The following is a 26,113-nucleotide window of genomic DNA, read 5'->3' on the forward strand; positions in this document are numbered from 1 at the left end:
AAAATGTTTTTTCGTTGTTTATATTTTTCGTCAAGAGAGGCTCCCGGACGTTGGGCTGAAATATTCGGAATGTTTTTGATTAAAGTTTTATTTGTTTTTATTTATTGTTTCACTGCTTTATTCAAATTAAATCCCGTTTTTTCTTGCTTGATTTTTCGCTACTATATTGCGGTGGTAGCTGGTGTTGCCATAATTGTTTCTTGTTAGAAGGGGCAGAAGGCAGAAGTAACAAAAATATTCCAACTAAGCTTAAAAGGTCATTGTGAACTTCATGTTTGTTATTCTCTAATACGTCAGGGAAGTTTGGTTAAATCTTCAGACTTAAGCCTTGACTAAGGTATCCATAACAGAAACTGTTTTTTTTTACTCAGGATTTGTGGTCAGTTCAGCACCCTCCCTCCTGATCACAATTATTTGTTGTGAACGCATGCTAACGAAAAAAAGCTAAGATTTCTGTGAAACCACGGTTATAGAAGATTTTTTAAGGTCCTTTAAATATGGATTTCTTACACGTTATTTGTTCGGGTTGAGGCTATAGGATATAGGTATAGGGTATATAAGCCCTTCCATATTGGTGTGCTTGCTTCTTCCCCCTCGTCCGAGGAAAAACACGAAAGTGACTTTGTCTCTAGCCCTTGTTAGACAAACGTTCCTTGTTAGAAAAGAGATGAGTATATTGTTTTATATTTCCGGATCATTCAATGTAAGCACAAGAAAAATGTTAAAATACTAGACTGAGATCATTCTTTTTTCAATCACCTTCATTAATTGCACACAATCTTAAATTTTTTGATCCAAATTGAGTCCACCTTCCAGATTCACTTCATCTCCACTAGCATTTGCTAGCACTTGGTGGAGAGAAGCCACTCTGCTAAGGCTAGCTGCTGCTGAAAAGTAATTAGATGAGAATGTTGCCTGTTGTTGAAGGTTCTGAAGAAGTTGTGTGGAGTGCTCTTGAGCCTTCCGCCTCAGTTCCTCGACGCTGTGGAACGCTGGAGCCAATTGTTCTGATGATATCTTATCACTGATGTTAATGGGATGGGTTAGAGGGGAAAAGGGATTGCACAAGTTTGCGTAGCCAGGATTGTGGAAATTATGAATCTTGCCAGGACAACAGGGACACATTGGTGGTAGTCCTGAAAATAAATAATTGTTATTATTGTTATTATTGTTCTTATCATTCTTATTATTATTTATTGAAAACCCGTCTTCATACAAAAATAAAAAAAGGGAGCACTACAAAAAAAGCAAAAAAGTTCTATACAACTATGACAATGTACTAACTAGTGTAGAGGGAGCTGGTTCCAAGCATGTTTCAAAACCTTTTGGTTGATTTTTCTATAAGTTTAGCAACAATTATAGTAGGGTCTTTACAGTAATCAGTTTTACTACTGATGACCGTTGCTGCATATGTGACCGAAATATCTGATATTTTTGTGAATTTCTATCACTGTTTGTGAAACACTGTCAATTAAAAGGATTTTATCCCTATCTGAACTTTTATTTATTGTCATGGAAAGGCAGTGTGGCCTCCGAAATTATCTATGCCGGTGTATGAGGTTGATACTTCCTAGGAGATGGAAAGGGGGTTAAATTTGTCACAACAGAAAAAAAGGGTGAGCTATAGGAGAAGCAATAGTGCATAAACTAGAAGAAGAGCTTAAGGACGGTAACCATATAGAAACCAAAGAAGCGTATACTGTTTTGCTAAGATCAGGGAAGATTGTTTTGTCTTCTACCTCTCCCTTATAAAAACAAAATTTGGCATCCTTTGCCACTAGTACCACCGGGCAAATTCGAAATCCCTGTGGCATATGTTAATTTTTAAGAACCAAAGAAAAAAGATTTTGCTTCCTTCCTATGAACACAAAATTCGACTTTTATTTGCACTTTTATACATGGTAAAAAAAAAAAAAATTACAAACCTCTTAATGCAGATAGGAGTGGGCTGCTTAAGCTATGGAAGCCCAAAGGAAGCATAAATCCTGGAATGGCCTCGGGTCGGAGTGTCGGCTCTGAAGCATTGGATGAACTGCAAAGCAAAAACAAATAAAAACAGCTCAACAAATATGCCTTGACATAAAAATAGCTTAAACGCTTCAAGTGAGGGCTATTAAAATGATGAAATATACTTTTTTTTTCTCCGGGTACAAATTATTTGTCTTCGGTAACTGGTAAATTTATTTGTAACACCATAATAATAGTTTACCACTTAATACGTATCTACAAGCTTCCAAACAATAAGGACTAGCTTTATTTGAGGGCTGTGAGGCTTAAATATCAATATTAAATACCGAAATGAAGTATCAAAAACGGTTTCAGTTTTTTAATTCCCATGGTTATGTCACAATTCTTATGGACCTTGTTTTTGTGAGAATTTTTTATGGACCTTGTTTTTGTGAGAAATTTTTATGGCCCTTGGTTTTGTGAGATTTTTTTATGGCCCATGGTTTTGTAAGAATTTGGTTTACCTGCAGTTTCTCTGAAACTTCAAGTAGTTTCTATGAAACAAAAACTCTTTAACTCGATTAATTTAAAGATTCCCACAAATCTTTCAACGAGGCAAAGAAAGGCTCTACATCAGAGGGCTGAAAACACGTGGGCAATGCTATAGGGCAGGGATGCTAGAAAAGAGAAAGTTTATCATATTGTATCAGAGTTTGGCCTTACATTTCATCAAAGGACTCGAAACTGGGTGCTCGCACATGGGCAATACTATAGGGCAGGAATGTGCGTTGCCACCTTGAAACATCCTCAAAAGCAAGGCTAAATTCTTATAGAAAATGGCAAACTTCCTCCAATTTAGCTGGCTGATTGCTCCGCCACTCTCTTCATGAATCTTGAAACTTGTTCTAAGATATACAATGGGTTTAGACATGGAAAACAGTTCTTACTCTCTATCGTTCGAAATAGTAAACGGATATTTTTTAATTCCCCCCCCCCCCCGGAGAAAAAAAATTCTTGTCCGCCTGGCAAAGAGGACTGTGTTATTTTCCTCAGGTCGTAGTGATCTTAAAATTGAGACAAAGCAGAGATGATTATACTAACCTAGATTTCAGAGCTGATTTAACGTCAAACATGCTCATTAGTTTACCCCACTACTAGATTCTGATTAACAACATACAAAAGTTTGTTTTTTGTGTTGCCGATTAATCATATTCTTTAGGCAGAAATTTACAGAAGGGGTATTTATACTGTCTCCCTCTCCTTCTGCGGAGAAAAAAAAAAAAAAAATCAACCTTGCCAATAATTTGTCACCCACTTTGCAAACTTTTGTATCTACCGAACATCGGATTTCAGATTTATTTCCTTTAAATAAACAAAAGCCCATTTGAAGTCGCTTGGGCTTTTTTGATTTCTTATAATCCTAATTAATAATTTTGGGGATTCTAAAATTGTCTAAATGACTTTAAACTGGATTTTTAGTTCATTCAAAGTAAATAATTTTCTTTATTTTTATTAATTTTTTTTTTTTAGAAGTTTGTTGTTTGTTTGCTGTTGTTTCTTAAATCGTTTCCTTGCTAAATAAGTTCCTCGCTTGTCTGATCCTTGACCTTAAAAAACTGGAACGGCATATTCTTTCATTCAATAATCCAACCAGGGAAATAAGCATAAGATTAATGCATATTTCAATCTGTAAGATGTCACATTAGCTCGTATCGCTAGACTGATTAGGTCAATTAAGACGCATAAACTGTCGATATTTATCTGATGCGTGTCTTAATCAAAGATTAATCCCAGGAAAACTGTAGGGGGTTCCAGTTTCCGCTTAGTGGCGCAACTGCGCTCTTCCCATAAGGCTGGTTCATTGTTATCTGTAAATACGGTGGGGCTTGAAAAGTTATGAGGAAATTAATGTAGAAAAACTTTATTAGGAATAAAGAGCAGGTTAAACTACTAATGGGTCTCACCAATTACCACAGTAATTTTTTTTTTTGGGGGGGGGCATGTGCAATGGTAAAAACAAAAGCTTAGAAGTAAATCTGGTTTGATTTTTGCATCAAGAATTTGTATTGTTTCAACACAACACGAACTGCAGTTCTTCGTGGAGGAAATTATGCATCAATTATTTTTATTCAATTTTAAGTAACTTTCAGTGATTCAGTTTAGTGAAGATACAACAAATGTTATTTCTAAAGTCCAAGGGGGAGGAACTCTGTTTTTTTGGGGCAAATTTTTTAGAACATAAAAAAGAACTTGTATGATATACCACCTGCATCTCAAGAAGTGAAGTTAGGTTAATCCTAATGAAATGTACCTAAGTATGATAAAAATATAATACTTTAGAAGCAAAGTCGGGCTATATATATATATATATATATATATATATATATATATATATATATATATATATATATATATATATATATATATATATATATATATATATATATATATATATATATATATATATATATATATATATATATATATATATATATATATATATATATATATATATATATATATATATATATATATATATATATATATATATATATGCACATTAGAGGGGAGTGGGGTGGGGGTTTGTAAAGTAGAGAGTGTCTGCTGTCTGCATGCGTAATGTGTTAGCTACAATTATTCTGATATTACAATTGTTTTATGACTTCACACTGTCCAAACACTTTACCCCCCCCCCCCCAAGTGCAAATATATAGCCCAAATTATATATTTCCCATCTATTCTGTCTATTCTCTTTGTCTTTTCTTACGCTAAGTTGAAAGAAACTAGCAAAAGAAACCGGCTTACAGTGCGTCAATGCATGAGCACCTTGAGATGCCGTGGGTATATCATATAACTACCCATAAAAAAATTCTCGAAATCATTGGAAATATTCACTCCCTATTCCCTCTCTGAAATTAGATCTCCAAGAGAAACTCTGTGGTCCGTTTTTCTGGAAGAGCAATAGAATACCAAAGATGTAAAATAATTTTAGATCTCGTAGAAGTATACCATATATCTGGTAAAAAAAAAACTTTTTTTTACCCTCCCCCTGAAAATGTTTTAGCAAGACAACCTCCCAGGTAATTTTTTTGTGCTTACTCGTATATGGTAAATTTATTCTTTTTTTAGTTTTAGCTTCACCCTTGATTTCCATTGAGAAAATAGAAGGGCTTTTATTTCCAGGGGTTCCTAAACTGTTTTAAACTAATTTTGGCGTCCTGAGTTCGAATATCATCTTCAGTTTTCTCTATCAGGTCGAATTCTTGAGATACAGCCATATGCCTTCCTGACTAGCTATATATATGCTAATATCAAGGTTTTGAGTTCAAACATATTTTTTTGAAGAATATATCAGATCACAGCATTATTTCATTTCTCTAAAGTAGCTGCATACGTGTATGCGTGATTGCAAGGCTATTGAATAAATCCTTAGCCAATCAACTGGATTCTAAATTTCACTACCTAGCATTAACCTGCGTTTTTCGATTTATTTCACTTGATTACTAAGGCTTCGACGCGACGGTCATGCAAGAATGGTTTTGACGTTTTCTAATACATGTGCAGAGATTACACTCCGTGAGTGGATAGGAGAAACATCACAGGATTTGTAAAGTGCGCCAACGAGGCTTAATTTGAAGTCAAACAAGTGACTAAGATAAGTCTTGGGCACCAAACATTGTGTGCAACACGTTCATACCTCTGGCGGTGAACGAAGGGCGTGAAAATTTCACTGATGGTTGTGATTCCGATGGTCTGGAGGGAGCCGTTAGACCGTGCATCGGATTGTTTCTCTTGCGCCACCAATACCACTGGCATCAACCAGAAGAATTAACACAGCCTCCAGTACCCCGACGTTTCACATGCCCATTGTCCAGTTGTTCACTGCGAAGAAATTACTGTACCAGCGTTCCAGAGCTTCCCGTCAGCAACGACAAGGTCGCCAGTGCAGATGAGGGAAGATATACAGAAGAGGAGCATAAAGCATAAGATTGTCTGCAGCCATTTTCACAATGGGAGGTTAATGATCTAGTTTGGGATCTCAGGTGGTCAAAGACTTCCCTCGAGCTGCTGGCCTCTAGACTCAAAGAGAAAAATCTACTTGGTGAGGACGCACGTATCACTTTATTTCATAAAATGCACGAGGGCTAAATGGGCTATTTCTGCCAGGAGGAAGACCTCGTGTACTGCCGAGATATCGCCAGTTTTCTTGATTAACTTGGCACTGTTGAATAGGATTGGAAAGATTGGTGAGTCTTCATTGACAGCAACAAGCACTCTTTGGTGTGTGTGCTTCTCCAGAGCCTCAATCCCTCTTGTGCACTTTAAAACTTTCAAGGAAAAATATAAGACAAAATCCAATATAAGCAGGGCCAATGGATCATCTGCATTGACTTCAAGACGGTGAACTTTATACATGGTCATTAGTCTAGGTTTACGAAGTACCTATACTATATATGTGTGTTGGACAGTCGAGACCAATCTCAGCATTATGTAAAGAAAGAGTAGCCGGCGTCAGAGCAGTTAGTACCTTGGGCGAGAAACATCATAAACGAACCTCTTATTGACCAGGAGAAAACATTGATCCCACCGCTACACATGAAGCTTAGATTAATAAAGCTGTTCATGCACGCCGTGGAAAAGGATGGGAGGTGCTTCGATTACCATTGCCAATCCTTTCCTTTACTGACCACTGAGAAGCTGAAGGCCGCCATTTTCAAAGGCCCACAGATACGACAGCTCATAAAGGACACATAGTTCGAAAACTCAATGAACACGTTAGAGTGTGACGCGTGGAATTTTGTTGTGCAGGTGGTGAACAACCACCTGGGGAATATGAAGGCACCAAACCACGTCATACTCGTCAGCGGCATGACAGAGGCGTTCCAAAAACTAGGTTGTTTGATGAGTATAAAGATGCACTTCCTGTTCTCAAACATGGAGAAATTTCTTAAAAACCTTGGGGTAATGAGTGACGGGCAGGGAGAAAGGTTTCATTACGACATGTGCCAAATGCAGGAGATGTGCCAGGGAAGGTGGGACGTAGTCATGATCGCAGACTACTGATGCTTGCCGAACGGAGGCAACCCAGCAGCTGCTCACACACGGGAATCGAAAAAAGGGCCAATTTATGCCGTGAACTCTAAAATCCAGTGTCAAGTAACTCGATCTTTTACTAATATTATGTATTATGCTAATCAAATTTGATAGAGTAAATAAAAACCGATTTTGGATACGTTGACTGTTATTTCTTGAGGAAAACGGAAAAATCATCAGAGGTTTCTCAGCTGATGGTAAGCAGAAATTTGTTTTTTTACGCAAAATAAATTTTTTTAAATTTCTTTAGCAAATAATCCTGATCTCATTGAGCAAAACCAAGGTCTTTTTCAGACTCGGAACATCAAAATTAGTCTAATTCAGTTTGAAAACCCTGGACGATTTTCAAAGAATATTTTTTTGTTACCCAGTGTTATCAGTTGATTTAGTTTTTTACTTTTCATAGACCCTTTTGCAGAGGCTTCAGGCATAAAAATGTAGAATTTTCCATTTTTTTCCCAGAAGAAAGATAATTTTTATATCATAATTTACTAACTCTCCTTGAGCCTTCAGATAACTATAGTAGGAGATTTGGGATGGGATGGGGAGATAGAAATTAATATACACAATCTCTGATTTTCGGGACTATTTTTACACCACACTTGTTATATGAGTAATGCCGCGTGATAGCACCCTTCTTATCACAAATAATCTTTTTAAAAGTAACATACAAAATTTCATTCGAATGCATACCGGCACAAAAATGTGAAAGGGTAGGGGACATCATGAGCACCACCAGAAAATACCCCGGGGGAAGGGGTGATCAAAGAGCTTGCCTTAAGACCCATGAAAACCACGACCCTACAAAGAACTTCATAGACTTCAGACCCCTCCCCCCTCTAATTAATATTTCGAGAGGTATATTTTTCAGGGATGATTATCATTCTCGATACAATGTTATAACAGTGTTAAACATGAATGTAAAAAGTGTTTGAAGGTGGCAATAGTCGCCTCCTTCACATTTAACAGAGTCTTGGATAAAACTACCCTCAACAACGAACTGTAAGTAAAGAGCGACCATTATCAATAGAAACCGAAACCCTAGAAAGCGATGTATTTAAATGTATGGAACAACAAAATATATTTTACATGCTTAAGATTCTAAGAGTCAAATTTGAGGGAGGAGTAGCCCTCCTCACATTTTTCATAACCCTAGATGTGGTCAGGGGCGGATCCAGGGGTGTCGAAGGACCGTAGCCCCCCGTCTAGATTTTCCTGGTGCCCGCATTTGTTTTTTCTCGCTTTTTTACCCTTTTTTGTTTAAATAGCCTTATTAATCTGGTCAATTATTGGTGCCCTTGTCAGGTTGGGCCCCCCAAGATTTTGCTTTGGACCCACCTTTGGGCATGGTACTATGAACAAACAGAAACTAAATAAAAAAAGAGTTTTTTTTTAAAATGGAAGTAAAGTGCAACTTTAAAAACAAACAGTAATAATTCTGAATATAAAGGGGGCTGCCCACTCTTCAGCCCCCGGTCTCTGCGCTTAAGTTTGGCATTTGTCCCAATTCTTTAAGGACAAATGCTCAAACACAAGGTCTGTTAAGCTTCAATAAGAATCATTTTAAATGTACCACATAATTTTAGCATAAACAGAAGGAGAGGGGGACTAAGGAGGTTAAAGTCCACTCATATTCGGAATAGTTTCCGTTAGTTGTAAGTTAAAATGCTGCTTATTATTTTAATTTAAAAAAAAAAGAAAACGCTATTTTCTATTTAATATCTATCCATGATCAAAATATATTCATTGTGTAACAACGAAGTTTCGGAATTGCAAGTCAAAAATTGTAATTCAATAATTTAATAGCTACTGCTACTACTAACAACTCACCGCAGCACCAAGCCGCCTGAGGCCAACACAGCTACGCAGGCTCCTCCTCCACCCCAATCTATTCAAAGCATCCCTTTTTACACCCGTCCACGAAGTTCCCATTTCCTATAAATCTTTCTTTATGACGTCCTCCCACCCCAGACGAGTAAGACCTGCTTTCGATTTAGCCCTAGACGGTTGGCCAAAAAGAACATCTTCGGTAATCTGTCATCCTTCATCCGCGCAACGTGCCCTAGCCACCTCAACCTTTCTTTCATTATAGCCCTAGAGAGCAAGATAGAACCACATTTTTCGTATAGCCTATAGTTTGAAATGCGGCCAGTCAGCCGGGCACCCACAACAATCCTTAAGCAATATCTCTCTGGAGAACATCTTGGAAATCTTCATCCGCTTTTCGGAGCGTCCATACTTCAGAGCCATATTTGACCACTGTCATCACTGTAGCTTCTAATATTCTAATCTTAGTTTGCAGACTTATCTTCCTATTCTTCCAAACTTAATTAACTGTGAAAAAACACGCTGAGCCTTGGCTATTCTACTTTTAACATATTCACTGCTCCCACCATCTTTACTAATAATACTACCAAGGTAAGTGAAGCTGTCCACTTGATATCTTTTCATTACCCAAAGTCACCTTTTCATCTTCACTTATTCCTAGCCTTAGTGACTTAGTCTTCTTAACATTAATTTTCAAACCTATTCTAGCACCCTGAACTCGCAAAACTTCTAAAAGTTCATTCATTTTGTTCACACTTTCATCTAGGATGCTTAAATCATCGGCATAATCTAAGTCCAGGAGCCTCCCCATTTGATACCGTTGTCTCCCATTGCCTTTCATTTGCTCCTTAAGACAAAGTCCATCAAAATAATCCATATAAAGGGGGATAGAACACAGCCCTGCTTAACTCGTGATTGGATAAAACCTTTAATAAAGCTCTTCTTTCAACAGAATCGAACGCTTGCAAATAATCTATAAAACTGAGGATCAAAGGTGTTTGAAAACTCAGGCACTTCTCTATTATTAGCCTAAGAGTGAAAATTTGGTCGACACATCCTCTACCTTTTCTAAAACCGCACTGTTCTTCTCTTAGAACTTTGTCTACGGCATCTCTCAGACTAAAAAGTATCATATTACTAAATAATTTGCTACCTACAGACACCAGACTAATGCCTCGATAATTACCACACTCACTTTTATCACCTTTCTTATAAAGTGGCTTAATTAAGGTTTTCCAAAAATAATTTAATAAGTTGAAACTGATAGGGTATCATAAGAAAATGATGGTGAATAGTGTAACCGACCAAGAATAAATAAAAAAGAGACATTGAGACATTTAAAGACAATTTTAATTTCTTCTATTAAGTCATTATATTGCTAAATGTATATTTGCAAATTAAGTTTTTTCTCTAAACGTCATTTCTCTAAATATACACTACCTGGTCTAAAATGATACTTAATTAATTAATTAATTATTAATTCAGCTAAAAGCTGGCAAGACTCTCACTCAGATTTTTGAATTACCAATGATATCTAAATAAAAGCAATTCCTGTCCTCTAGGACCTTCTTAGGTCAATTCAAATATCAGAACTACTATTAAAAAAATATATATATTGGTTTCTGAACTATGAAGTTTTTAGGATAGCAACACATTTTCCCCAGTTTCGGAATGTAAAACCGTGAAAACAACAAAGCAAAAATAACTTGTTAACTATGATAACCGTTTTTTCCCGTACAAATTCAAACAATAGCATTATGTATATTCCCAAAGACAACTGCACCTTAACAGGAAAGCTTAAAATTTTGAGGTGATTGGTACCAACTGCTTTTAGCTTTGTTTTTGCTGATCTTCACCAACGTTTCCTATTTTAAATTGGCAGCCCTGTACTACCAAAATTGGATAACGGTATGTGGAAGTCTTTTAAACTTAAATTGAATTTTTGATTTTTTTTAAGAGTTACCCTTAACCATCTCACACAACTACATTTTATTGTCACTGTCCTTGGTTCCGTAAGAACACTGTGCAAATAATTGAGCACCAACCTCAGACTGTATCGTGGAATTACTGCAAGTGATTGCGCATCATTTTTAAAAATATTTCCACCAACAAATTTTAACGGTTGCCCGAATTGATTTGCACACGTGTCCGGAATGTAGCTCCCTCAAAATGTGATCGGATCAAATGATAAAATGTAATAGCTTACCTTCCAGGTATCGCATCAAAAGAGGGGACACCAGTAACTTGTCTTGGCGGAGTTCTTGCTTCTGGTCGAAATAGTTGTGAAACTGTTTTAGAATCTCTATGATCTTTCCTTCTTGACGCCTCTTCGTGTTCATCTCCTTCGTGACTTTCGTTTCCTTCACTACTATAGAAAATCTGTTTTAAAATGTTGCAAGAGTGGTGTAATTAAATGGTCAAATTCAAGAATAGAAATGTTTTTTTTTAACCTGAACAGTATTGACTGCGTTCAATGACTTTGTATCTTTTGATCTACATTTGTAAAACCAAACTTAAACTGAGAATGCAAGCCTTTACATTACTGAACACTAGTAAGTTCAATTCCACGGAAAATGAAACATTTTTCTTGAGCATACATTTTTTGACATTAGTTATGAGTAAAGTATAATCACCTACGGAACAAGTACTGACAAAACTTTCCAAAAGTGACCCCGCGTACCTCAGCGCCTCTAGACGCAAAATGTTGTACTACTTAATCGCTCCGAGCCAAAGTACTTTGCTCCAGCCAATAATTATGCTAGAGCGTGATTCAGGCGACGAGTGACCGTAATGAATTGTGTAACTACGGTTTTTAGTTGCCAGGTTCGCATAGGTATACAAAGGGTCACTTTTTTGTGTGGAGAGGATAGGTTTTGTCAGTACTTGTTCCGTAGGTGATTATATTTTGGTTATGAGGTTACTAGCTACGACAGAATTTTCTGTACTGTGCTTTATGCTTAGAATACCCGCACTGTCCAATTTGTTGCTATCTTTATTTGTATATAGACAAATTTCATATGAGTAACTAATAACGTTAATGCCCAGATTTTTGTGTTTTTGTACATTATTTTTCAAGTTTTCTGAAGAATATTGGTCTAGGCGAATTATTTTTTAATTTACATGGTGTTATTTGATATTGCCATCGGCTTTGCTAGGGTTAGGTTTTGAAGGTTCTTTGCAATAGCATTTAAGAATAAAATTAATAGATTTAAAAGAAGGGGACAGCCTGAAAGAGGGAGGATGTTAAGTTCTATCAACTTCTTTCAAAACTTAGTTTTATATTGCCCTTTGAAAATTCTTCTAGATGGGTGTTATCCTGGGGGTAAGAACAATCACTCGTGTCCCTCTGGTGACAAAAATAAAAAATAATGTTCCTCAGTATTTAGAAAGCCTTATATTTTCTTTGAATGTTAATTGAGTAACATCGGAGGGGTTTTTCTTGGGGGAGGGAGGCAGCAGACTGTAGACAACCCTTTTTGTTTCTTATTAATTTGAATCCACTTGAAACAATGATAAGTTTCAGTTAGTATTATAAATTATAAGGTCGATTTAAAAAAATATATTTTTTTTTACCACATATCTACTTTCAGCGTGAAGGACTCTCCACGTAACTCAGCGTAACGACTTACAATAAAATATTACAGAATACCTTGAAATGAAATACTTTGTTACAATGAAATAACAAAATAAGATTAAATACAGAAAAATGTAAAAATAAAGCAATCAGCCAATTTCACACAAAGAAATCTAAAATTTATTAATGACCAAACCCTACTTAAAAATAATACAGTATATAGTATGTATTTACCACCGTTGTGCATGACCTCTTATCCTTTTCCTAACCTTTCATACAGCTCGAAAATGGCACCTCAAAAATTGGTTGGCCTGGATCGAAAGAAATTTTCGACGATCACAAGACTTGGATTTTAGAATTAAAAATTTAACCAAAGACTTCATATAACTATGCTCATATGGGAAAAATTACATCGAGAAACTCGATGCGATTCCACCTCCACGTTAAATATTTTCCGGAATTGCAATTCAGTTTTCTAACGGCTATTTGAGTATTTTATCGACACAACAAAAACATATGGACACAGCTAAAAACAACAGCATTTGGGGTTTATCGTATTGTAAATACTGCCATCTAGTCACTGCAGCACCAAGCTGCCTGAAGTCAACACAGCCATGCACGTTCCTCCTCCATCTCAATATATTCAAAGTTTCATTTTTAACCCCAACCAAGTGTGAGTGTCCTTGAAATCTTTCCTTGTGACCTCTTCCCGCCTACATTCGGGGACAACATGCTTTTTGTTTAGCCGAATTGAAGGACATAGTTCCTTTTTTTTTATAGCCCAGTTAAAGCAAACTCGTCGATTAGGACTCGTCGATTAATTGAAAAAAAAACAACTCGAAGAGCAAATCGAGAATTAAAAGATAAATTAATTTTGAAATGGTCTTACCATTCACATTTTCACTGGATTATTTGTTGATGGTATCACAGACTGACCCCCAGGCTTTGACAATTTATGTTCTTTATTTCCCAAGTTAAATCGCCAAATATGAAACTCAAATAAACTTCGCATTTTCTCTGGCTTCAGCCATGCCTTTGCAAAGGAACAGATCGGACCATTTCAAGATGGGTATTGACACTCAAACAACAGACTCAAACAACAGACTCAAACAACAGAGGTAAAACAACAGAATTAAATTAAAGAAGCACACCTTTTCGTAGGGCAGGGACTGTGAAGCACATCTACAAATGAGTTTTTAGAGTCATTCCTTTCATCGTTACACTCATTTTTGGATGAAGGTAAATACTTTTGGCTCTCAACATCAGATTTTTTGTCATCAGTTCTTGTGAAATTTTCACCATTTCGGCGTTTTTGCTCTTCCTTCATTCGTTCAGATTTCCGCCATTTGGCTCGACGATTCTGAAACCATACCTGAAATAAAAAAAAAATGCCTTAACGTAGCAAAGACACTAAAATGAAATCTGATTGGGATTGATTAAGTAGAAAATTACTAGATCAAATGTGTCCTAAAAATTAGAAAAAAACACCATATGCAGTTATATAGTTTATGTTAGTTTTTGTGTCCAACTTTAAAAAAAGAAACATGGTGAAAAAATCAACCTGGTGAAAGAAGACATAGGTGAAAAATCAGATCCTCAAAAATCACATTAAACACCTCAAGAAGCTACAGCTTTTGTTTCAAGATTAATTTGTCTTCGGGAAAAAAGATATTGGCAACGTTTAAATTCAAGGGCGGAAAAGTGTTGTCAAATTTGACTAATTAGTTTTGCTTGTTTCTTTTCACGGTCCAACGTAGCAACATTGACGAAAATGCAAAACTGCTCAACTAACTTCATGATTTTGAAACATCCAAAAAACGAACCGCAGAAGATCGTGATTAGCAGGGATGAATAGACCTAAGATTGGTCCTAGGGGTGCAAAAAATGTTATTTTGATAGTTATGTTAATTTGATAGTTATTATGTTAAGTTCTTTATCCATTGACGCACAGTGGAACCGGTTTCTTCGTTAGTTCCTTTCAGCTTAGCGTGGGTCAAGAAAAAGAGAAGTGGCAGAATAGATGGGAACTATATAATTTGGTCAATATATTTGCACACTATGGGAGGGGGGGGGGGAAGTCTTTAGACAATGTTAAGTTAGAAAACAATTCTTACTTCATAATATACCGAATAATTGTACCTAACACATTTTGCATACAGACCCGCTATACTTTACCTGCACCCTACCCCTAATGTGCAAATATATAGCCCAAATTTGTTAATAAAGTATTATATTTTCATCATGTTTAGTGATATTTCATTAGGATTAGTCTGAGAAACAGGTTCTACTTAAATGAAGAACTTAACATTGGCGCTATATCATATAAATACCGTTTTTTTTAATATCGTTCAGATTAACGTTATTTGTGAATCGCATTCCTGAAAATAGCATATTTTCAAATAATGATTAATTTCTAGATCTTTTTTTCTTTAATGTCATGAAAAATAAACCCAAAAAAACAAATATTAGCAAACCCTTAGTCTTTTTTTAAATAACCACAGCTTGGTCCACAAGTTTCTATGTTAGCAACCCCTCAATGAGCAATAAAAGGAAAGACTATCAGATATAACAACACATTAACTTAAAGCTCCTATTTTTTTAACAAAAGGGCTTAAATCAACCTGTCAAACAGTTCGCGGTTTGAACTATAATTAAGGCTCAATAGAAACAGTCTGTATTTTACTTTGATTCCTATAGATGTTCCATATTTTTGACATTATATATTTAAATGATTTCTTTACTATTATTAGAATTATTTATCTATTTATTTATTAATTATTTATTTATAAAGACTATCAGATATAACAACACATTAACTTAAAGCTCCTATTTTTTAACAAAAGGGCTTAAATCAACCTGTCAAACAGTTCGCGGTTTGAACTATAATTAAGGCTCAATAGAAACAGTCTGGATTTTACTTTGATTCTTATAGATGTTCCATATTTTTGACATTATATATTTAAATGATTTCTTTACTATTATTAGAATTATTTATCTATTTATTTATTAATTATTTATTTATAAAGACTATCAGATATAACAACACATTAACTTAAAGCTCCTATTTTTTAACAAAAGGGCTTAAATCAACCTGTCAAACAGTTCGCGGTTTGAACTATAATTAAGGCTCAATAGAAACAGTCTGGATTTTACTTTGATTCTTATAGATGTTCCATATTTTTGACATTATATATTTAAATGATTTCTTTACTATTATTAGAATTATTTATCTATTTATTTATTAATTATTTATTTATAAATACTATCAGATATAACAACACATTAACTTAAAGCTCCTATTTTTTTTAACAAAAGGGCTTAAATCAACCTGTCAAACAGTTCGCGGTTTGAACTATAATTAAGGCTCAATAGAAACAGTCTGGATTTTACTTTGATTCCTATAGATGTTCCATATTTTTGACATTATATATTTAAATGATTTCTTTACTATTATTAGAATTATTTATCTATTTATTTATTAATTATTTATTTATAAAGACTATCAGATATAACAACACATTAACTTAAAGCTCCTGTTTTTTAACAACAGGGCTTAAATCAACCTGTCAAACAGTTCGCGGTTTGAACTATAATTAAGGCTCAATAGAAACAGTCTGGATTTTACTTTGATTCTTATAGATGTTCCATATTTTTGACATTATATATTTAAATGATTTCTTTACTATTATTAGAATTATTTATCTATTTATTTATTAATTATTTATTTATAAAGACTATCAGATATAACAACACATTAACTTAAAGCTCCTGTTTTTTTAACAAAAGGGCTTAAATCAACCTGTCAAACAGTTCGCGGTTTGAACTATAATTAAGGCTCAATAGAAACAGTCTGGATTTTACTTTGATTCCTATAGATGTTCCATATTTTTGACATTATATATTTAAATGATTTCTTTACTATTATTAGAATTATTTATCTATTTATTTATTAATTATTTATTTATAAAGACTATCAGATATAACAACACATTAACTTAAAGCTCCTGTTTTTTAACAAAAGGGCTTAAATCAACCTGTCAAACAGTTCGCGGTTTGAACTATAATTAAGGCTCAATAGAAACAGTCTGGATTTTACTTTGATTCCTATAGATGTTCCATATTTTTGACATTATATATTTAAATGATTTCTTTACTATTATTAGAATTATTTATCTATTTATTTATTAATTATTTATTTATAAAGACTATCAGATATAACAACACATTAACTTAAAGCTCCTGTTTTTTAACAAAAGGGCTTAAATCAACCTGTCAAACAGTTTGCGGTTTGAACTATAATTAAGGCTCAATAGAAACAGTCTGGATTTTACTTTGATTCTTATAGATGTTCCATATTTTTGACATTATATATTTAAATGATTTCTTTACTATTATTAGTATTATTTATCTATTTATTTATTAATTATTTATTTATAAAGACTATCAGATATAACAACACATTAACTTAAAGCTCCTGTTTTTTAACAAAAGGGCTTAAATCAACCTGTCAAACAGTTTGCGGTTTGAACTATAATTAAGGCTCAATAGAAACAGTCTGGATTTTACTTTGATTCTTATAGATGTTCCATATTTTTGACATTATATATTTAAATGATTTCTTTACTATTATTAGAATTATTTATCTATTTATTTATTAATTATTTATTTATAAAGACTATCAGATATAACAACACATTAACTTAAAGCTCCTGTTTTTTAACAAAAGGGCTTAAATCAACCTGTCAAACAGTTTGCGGTTTGAACTATAATTAAGGCTCAATAGAAACAGTCTGGATTTTACTTTGATTCTTATAGATGTTCCATATTTTTGACATTATATATTTAAATGATTTCTTTACTATTATTAGAATTATTCATCTATTTATTTATTAATTATTTATTTATAAAGACTATCAGATATAACAACACATTAACTTAAAGCTCCTGTTTTTTAACAAAAGGGCTTAAATCAACCTGTCAAACAGTTTGCGGTTTGAACTATAATTAAGGCTCAATAGAAACAGTCTGGATTTTACTTTGATTCTTATAGATGTTCCATATTTTTGACATTATATATTTAAATGATTTCTTTACTATTATTAGAATTATTCATCTATTTATTTATTAAATATTTATTTATAAAGACTATCAGATATAACAACACATTAACTTAAAGCTCCTGTTTTTTAACAAAAGGGCTTAAATCAACCTGTCAAACAGTTTGCGGTTTGAACTATAATTAAGGCTCAATAGAAACAGTCTGGATTTTACTTTGATTCTTATAGATGTTCCATATTTTTGACATTATATATTTAAATGATTTCTTTACTATTATTAGAATTATTTATCTATTTATTTATTAATTATTTATTTATAAAGACTATCAGATATAACAACACATTAACTTAAAGCTCCTGTTTTTTAACAAAAGGGCTTAAATCAACCTGTCAAACAGTTTACGGTTTGAACTATAATTAAGGCTCAATAGAAACAGTCTGGATTTTACTTTGATTCTTATAGATGTTCCATATTTTTGACATTATATATTTAAATGATTTCTTTACTATTATTAGAATTATTTATCTATTTATTTATTAATTATTTATTTATAAAGACTATCAGATATAACAACACATTAACTTAAAGCTCCTGTTTTTTAACAAAAGGGCTTAAATCAACCTGTCAAACAGTTTGCGGTTTGAACTATAATTAAGGCTCAATAGAAACAGTCTGGATTTTACTTTGATTCTTATAGATGTTCCATATTTTTGACATTATATATTTAAATGATTTCTTTACTATTATTAGAATTATTTATCTATTTATTTATTAATTATTTATTTATAAAGACTATCAGATATAACAACACATTAACTTAAAGCTCCTGTTTTTTTAACAAAAGGGCTTAAATCAACCTGTCAAACAGTTCGCGGTTTGAACTATAATTAAGGCTCAATAGAAACAGTCTGGATTTTACTTTGATTCCTATAGATGTTCCATATTTTTGACATTATATATTTAAATGATTTCTTTACTATTATTAGAATTATTCATCTATTTATTTATTAATTATTTATTTATAAAGACTATCAGATATAACAACACATTAACTTAAAGCTCCTGTTTTTTAACAAAAGGGCTTAAATCAACCTGTCAAACAGTTTGCGGTTTGAACTATAATTAAGGCTCAATAGAAACAGTCTGGATTTTACTTTGATTCTTATAGATGTTCCATATTTTTGACATTATATATTTAAATGATTTCTTTACTATTATTAGAATTATTCATCTATTTATTTATTAATTATTTATTTATAAAGACTATCAGATATAACAACACATTAACTTAAAGCTCCTGTTTTTTAACAAAAGGGCTTAAATCAACCTGTCAAACAGTTTGCGGTTTGAACTATAATTAAGGCTCAATAGAAACAGTCTGGATTTTACTTTGATTCCTATAGATGTTCCATATTTTTGACATTATATATTTAAATGATTTCTTTACTATTATTAGAATTATTTATCTATTTATTTATTAATTATTTATTTATAAAGACTATCAGATATAACAACACATTAACTTAAAGCTCCTGTTTTTTAAAAAAAGGGCTTAAATCAACCTGTCAAACAGTTCGCGGTTTGAACTATAATTAAGGCTCAATAGAAACAGTCTGGATTTTACTTTGATTCATATAGATGTTCCATATTTTTGACATTATATATTTAAATGATTTCTTTACTATTATTAGAATTATTTATCTATTTATTTATTAATTATTTATTTATAAAGACTATCAGATATAACAACACATTAACTTAAGGCTCCTGTTTTTTAACAAAAGGGCTTAAATCAACCTGTCAAACAGTTCGCGGTTTGAACTATAATTAAGGCTCAATAGAAACAGTCTGGATTTTACTTTGATTCCTATAGATGTTCCATATTTTTGACATTATATATTTAAATGATTTCTTTACTATTATTAGAATTATTTATCTATTTATTTATTAATTATTTATTTATAAAGACTATCAGATATAACAACACATTAACTTAAAGCTCCTGTTTTTTAACAAAAGGGCTTAAATCAACCTGTCAAACAGTTTGCGGTTTGAACTATAATTAAGGCTCAATAGAAACAGTCTGGATTTTACTTTGATTCCTATAGATGTTCCATATTTTTGACATTATATATTTAAATGATTTCTTTACTATTATTAGAATTATTTATCTATTTATTTATTAATTATTTATTTATAAAGACTATCAGATATAACAACACATTAACTTAAAGCTCCTGTTTTTTAACAAAAGGGCTTAAATCAACCTGTCAAACAGTTCGCGGTTTGAACTATAATTAAGGCTCAATAGAAACAGTCTGGATTTTACTTTGATTCCTATAGATGTTCCATATTTTTGACATTATATATTTAAATGATTTCTTTACTATTATTAGAATTATTTATCTATTTATTTATTAATTATTTATTTATAAAGACTATCAGATATAACAACACATTAACTTAAAGCTCCTGTTTTTTAACAAAAGGGCTTAAATCAACCTGTCAAACAGTTTGCGGTTTGAACTATAATTAAGGCTCAATAGAAACAGTCTGGATTTTACTTTGATTCTTATAGATGTTCCATATTTTTGACATTATATATTTAAATGATTTCTTTACTATTATTAGAATTATTTATCTATTTATTTATTAATTATTTATTTATAAAGACTATCAGATATAACAACACATTAACTTAAGGCTCCTATTTTTTTTAACAAAAGGGCTTAAATCAACCTGTCAAACAGTTCGCGGTTTGAACTATAATTAAGGCTCAATAGAAACAGTCTGGATTTTACTTTGATTCCTATAGATGTTCCATATTTTTGACATTATATATTTAAATGATTTCTTTACTATTATTAGAATTATTTATCTATTTATTTATTAATTATTTATTTATAAAGACTATCAGATATAACAACACATTAAATTAAAGCTCCTGTTTTTTAACAAAAGGGCTTAAATCAACCTGTCAAACAGTTCGCGGTTTGAACTATAATTAAGGCTCAATAGAAACAGTCTGGATTTTACTTTGATTCCTATAGATGTTCCATATTTTTGACATTATATATTTAAATGATTTCTTTACTATTATTAGAATTATTTATCTATTTATTTATTAATTATTTATTTATAAAGACTATCAGATATAACAACACATTAACTTAAAGCTCCTGTTTTTTAACAAAAGGGCTTAAATCAACCTGTCAAACAGTTCGCGGTTTGAACTATAATTAAGGCTCAATAGAAACAGTCTGGATTTTACTTTGATTCCTATAGATGTTCCATATTTTTGACATTATATATTTAAATGATTTCTTTACTATTATTAGAATTATTTATCTATTTATTTATTAATTATTTATTTATAAAGACTATCAGATATAACAACACATTAACTTATAGCTCCTATTTTTTTAACAAAAGGGCTTAAATCAACCTGTCAAACAGTTCGCGGTTTGAACTATAATTAAGGCTCAATAGAAACAGTCTGGATTTTACTTTGATTCTTATAGATGTTCCATATTTTTGACATTATATATTTAAATGATTTCTTTACTATTATTAGAATTATTTATCTATTTATTTATTAATTATTTATTTATAAAGACTATCAGATATAACAACACATTAACTTAAAGCTCCTGTTTTTTAACAAAAGGGCTTAAATCAACCTGTCAAACAGTTCGCGGTTTGAACTATAATTAAGGCTCAATAGAAACAGTCTGGATTTTACTTTGATTCCTATAGATGTTCCATATTTTTGACATTATATATTTAAATGATTTCTTTACTATTATTAGAATTATTTATCTATTTATTTATTAATTATTTATTTATAAAGACTATCAGATATAACAACACATTAACTTAAAGCTCCTGTTTTTTAACAAAAGGGCTTAAATCAACCTGTCAAACAGTTTGCGGTTTGAACTATAATTAAGGCTCAATAGAAACAGTCTGGATTTTACTTTGATTCTTATAGATGTTCCATATTTTTGACATTATATATTTAAATGATTTCTTTACTATTATTAGAATTATTTATCTATTTATTTATTAATTATTTATTTATAAAGACTATCAGATATAACAACACATTAACTTAAAGCTCCTATTTTTTTTAACAAAAGGGCTTAAATCAACCTGTCAAACAGTTCGCGGTTTGAACTATAATTAAGGCTCAATAGAAACAGTCTGGATTTTACTTTGATTCCTATAGATGTTCCATATTTTTGACATTATATATTTAAATGATTTCTTTACTATTATTAGAATTATTTATCTATTTATTTATTAATTATTTATTTATAAAGACTATCAGATATAACAACACATTAAATTAAAGCTCCTGTTTTTTAACAAAAGGGCTTAAATCAACCTGTCAAACAGTTCGCGGTTTGAACTATAATTAAGGCTCAATAGAAACAGTCTGGATTTTACTTTGATTCCTATAGATGTTCCATATTTTTGACATTATATATTTAAATGATTTCTTTACTATTATTAGAATTATTTATCTATTTATTTATTAATTATTTATTTATAAAGACTATCAGATATAACAACACATTAACTTAAAGCTCCTGTTTTTTAACAAAAGGGCTTAAATCAACCTGTCAAACAGTTTGCGGTTTGAACTATAATTAAGGCTCAATAGAAACAGTCTGGATTTTACTTTGATTCCTATAGATGTTCCATATTTTTGACATTATATATTTAAATGATTTCTTTACTATTATTAGAATTATTTATCTATTTATTTATTAATTATTTATTTATAAAGACTATCAGATATAACAACACATTAACTTAAAGCTCCTATTTTTTTAACAAAAGGGCTTAAATCAACCTGTCAAACAGTTCGCGGTTTGAACTATAATTAAGGCTCAATAGAAACAGTCTGGATTTTACTTTGATTCCTATAGATGTTCCATATTTTTGACATTATATATTTAAATGATTTCTTTACTATTATTAGAATTATTTATCTATTTATTTATTTATTATTTATTTATAAATACTATCAGATATAACAACACCTTAAAATAAGGCTCCTATTTTTTTAACAAAAGGGCTTAAATCAACATGTCAAACAGTTCGCGGTTTGAACTATAATTAAGGCTCAATAGAAACAGTCTGGATTTTACTTTGATTCTTATAGATGTTCCATATTTTTGACATTATATATTTAAATGGTTTCTTTACTATTATTAGAATTATTTATCTATTTATTTATTAATTATTTATTTATAAAGACTATCAGATATAACAACACATTAACTTAAAGCTCCTGTTTTTTAACAAAAGGGCTTAAATCAACCTGTCAAACAGTTCGCGGTTTGAACTATAATTAAGGCTCAATAGAAACAGTCTGGATTTTACTTTGATTCCTATAGATGTTCCATATTTTTGACATTATATATTTAAATGATTTCTTTACTATTATTAGAATTATTTATCTATTTATTTATTAATTATTTATTTATAAAGACTATCAGATATAACAACACATTAACTTAAAGCTCCTGTTTTTTAACAAAAGGGCTTAAATCAACCTGTCAAACAGTTCGCGGTTTGAACTATAATTAAGGCTCAATAGAAACAGTCTGGATTTTACTTTGATTCCTATAGATGTTCCATATTTTTGACATTATATATTTAAATGATTTCTTTACTATTATTAGAATTATTTATCTATTTATTTATTAATTATTTATTTATAAAGACTATCGGATATAACAACACATTAACTTAAAGCTCCTATTTTTTTTAACAAAAGGGCTTAAATCAACCTGTCAAACAGTTCGCGGTTTGAACTGTAAGTAAGGCTCAATAGTAAACGAAACTTAAAAAAAAGAATTTTGTTATCATGAAACATATAAAAGAATCCACTTATTATGCCAATTCCAAATACATATTATTCATTAGGTTTAGTTTTACCTATCAATGGCTACGAGCCTGAGAAGATTTGTCAGATTTTCGAAAAAATGGTGAAACTCCCCTTAAAAGTCAAATAATCTTAATGAAAATCATGCATCAGATTTAACGTATCAGAGAACCCAAATGCGGGGTTTTAAGCTTCCATCTTCCAAAGTGTGGAATTTTGCATTGTTTGCCAAAAGAAAGATCCCTGACGTGTGTTTATTGGTTTATTTTTGTTATCCCCAGGGGTGACCTTATCGAACCAGTGATCCTAGAACATTGGAAAACGGCTCATTTGAGCGGAAATTAAAATTTCTAGTGCGCTTTCTAAGTGAACAAAAAGATTGGAGGGCAGGTAAACCTCTTTTTTTCGGCAAGTCGTTCAATAAAAATTTTAAGATAGCCAAAAGGTTGTGCATAGTTGAAAGATACAGTAACTGTGCCTTTGGAGATAACATGACCCCCACACAGCCCCAGGGAAAAGTCTTTAAGCTATTATATTTTCATATTGTTTACTTATAGTATTTGCTATTGGGAAGTATGCATACATTTTTGGACTGGAGAAGGATTTTATGTCAGGGGGATTTTCCATGGGAAGAATTTTCGAAGCACAGGGAAGTTTTCAAGGACTCAACTTTTTCAGGGGAAAATTTTACACTGGGGGAATTTGCCAGAATTCCTATATTAAATTCTCGTTATTTGTCTTGCTTTCTCTTTGCTGACTCAATTTTACACGTGGAGACGTTAATGGTTACTGTCTGGGGTAAATTTTTAGGTGTACTGAATTGTCTAGAGGATCTTCCTGCAGAAAAAGACTCGGATTTCCTGGCATTATTTATAAAACGATTAGAAACTAAATAAAAAAAAAACAACTAAGTTTTTTCAACTGAAACCAAGGAGCAAAATTAAAACTGAAAATGAGCTGAAATTATCAAGCATATGAAGGGGGTTGCCTCCTTCTAGATGCATTGCTCTTTACGATAAAGGTAGGCTTTTTATCCCAATTCTTCAAGAACGACTTCTGAAACACAAGGGTCGGTTAATTAGAACAATAAAGAAATTTTTATAAAATATTCAAAAAAATAGCATGAAGAGTGAAGAGTTGAGGGAGGGCAATCACCTCATGTACAAAATAATTTCTGTTCGTTTTAAGTTTTATTGTTGCTCCTTACTTTCAATTTTAAAAACTGTGGTTTTCTTATCTCATTTTAGGTTCACTAATTTCACTTGTATATTTAATATTTTATTATTACATTACATTTAATAGATTTAAATATAAACACTTCTTTCCTTTTCAAATTAATCTAATGCCTCCTAAATTTTCGCAGTGTGTCACCTGTTAACAAATTTCATTTACGTTTTGTCTAGTTTTTGTTGTTCAACTAATGGATTTAATCCTTTTTTCCTAGATTTGACGTCTGCTTTACCATTAATTTTTTGATTTATTTTTTATTTTTTTTTCTTTCAATTAGGTTCAGCGAAAAATAGCGAAGTATGACTTTGGTGTCAGGCGGGGTACAAAGTACTTTTTCTCCCCTGAGTCCTCAAGCAGATAGGACTTTCAGGTTCAATTATGTTATGATTTGACCTTTTTATTGAACTAGTATTTAGGATTCCCAAACTTCTGCAGTTTGCTCAGGATGTAGTTTTAGCTAATGGAGGGTTCACGAAATATGTAATTAAAAAAGATATAGTAATGTAGATAAAGGTCTACTGCTACTTATTCATTATATGGAAGCTGTATAATTTGATTTCTATTCTTCTTTTTTTGTTATTTTTTCTAATAATTAACCTTGGCTTAACCTCTTAAAGCGCCAAAGAACGAGAGAAATAGACTTAGCTAAAAGACAATTTCCAAGCCAAAAGTTTGACTAAAAATTTCAAAAAATTTCTATCCCTCGTAATTGTTTTCTTGTAGTTCATCACTCTACAAAAAGTGAATGATCTATCATAAACTAAGGATATATATAAAAAAAAAAAATTATTTTTAAATTTCCATTATTTTATATTAATTTATCAGAGGCAACGCTATAGCTTTGCCTATAGTAAAGGCCATACGGTTCCAATGTTTTATTATTAATTTATTTATTATTATTATTTTTTTCGTCCTTCCACGCCCACCACTTCCCTAAACACATCCAATCAAAATTTCGAGTTAGCCATTTTGTTCTATGTAGTTGATTTCCACATAGAAATTATGTTTTTGAGGATGATACTCCCCCCACAGGCCTCAGGACACGGGTTGTAAGTTATGCCCTGGGGCCATCTAAAGTTTTTATAGAAAGCTTTGTCGTAGAAATTTCAAAAAGGACTTATTCGATTGGAAATTCAAAGGGATAGTGCCCTTTTTAATAGTCGAGAGTGATTGGAGGGCCAATAATCCCTCTCTCACGCCCACCTTTTCCCCAAACACATCCAATCAAAATTTTCAAATTGCCTTTTTGTTCTACGTGGGTGAAATTCAGCGATTTAAGTCTTTAAGGATAACAACCCCCCCCCCAGTCCTCAGGGCAAGGGTTGTAAGTTATGCCCTGGGGGTATGAGAGGTTTTTATAGAAAGCGTTGTCGTAGAAACTTCAAAAAGAGCTCATTCGATTGGAAATTTAAATGGCTAGTTCGCTTTTTAATAGTTGAAAGTGATTGGAAGGCAACTAACTTCCCCGCCCACCATTTCCCCAAACA

General features: G+C 32.0%; 1 protein-coding gene across 2 annotated transcripts in view; it reads right to left on the reverse strand.

The window, feature by feature from the left end:
- Positions 1 to 695: 695 nt before the first annotated feature.
- Positions 696 to 26,113, reverse strand: part of LOC148945549 (uncharacterized) — a 103,395-nt gene continuing 77,977 nt past the window's right edge. Inside the window, exons 4-7 of one of the 2 annotated variants that reach the window (XM_089099263.1) lie at positions 13,594 to 13,814; positions 11,075 to 11,233; positions 1,926 to 2,032; positions 696 to 1,136 (exon numbers count right to left, since the gene is read on the reverse strand). In XM_089099263.1, the coding sequence (XP_088955389.1) occupies positions 781 to 1,136; positions 1,926 to 2,032; positions 11,075 to 11,233; positions 13,594 to 13,814 (843 nt within the window). In that variant the 3' untranslated portion in view covers positions 696 to 780. Of the gene's footprint in view, positions 1,137 to 1,925; positions 2,033 to 11,074; positions 11,237 to 13,593; positions 13,815 to 26,113 lie in introns of both variants that reach the window. The other variant, XM_089099262.1, reaches the window with a different exon arrangement.

Source organism: Artemia sp. Qi Xiang Cuo, chromosome 13 (genome assembly GCF_049724085.1).
Source record: "Artemia sp. Qi Xiang Cuo chromosome 13, ASM4972408v1, whole genome shotgun sequence".
Classification (NCBI taxonomy): Eukaryota; Metazoa; Arthropoda; class Branchiopoda; order Anostraca; family Artemiidae; genus Artemia; species Artemia sp. Qi Xiang Cuo.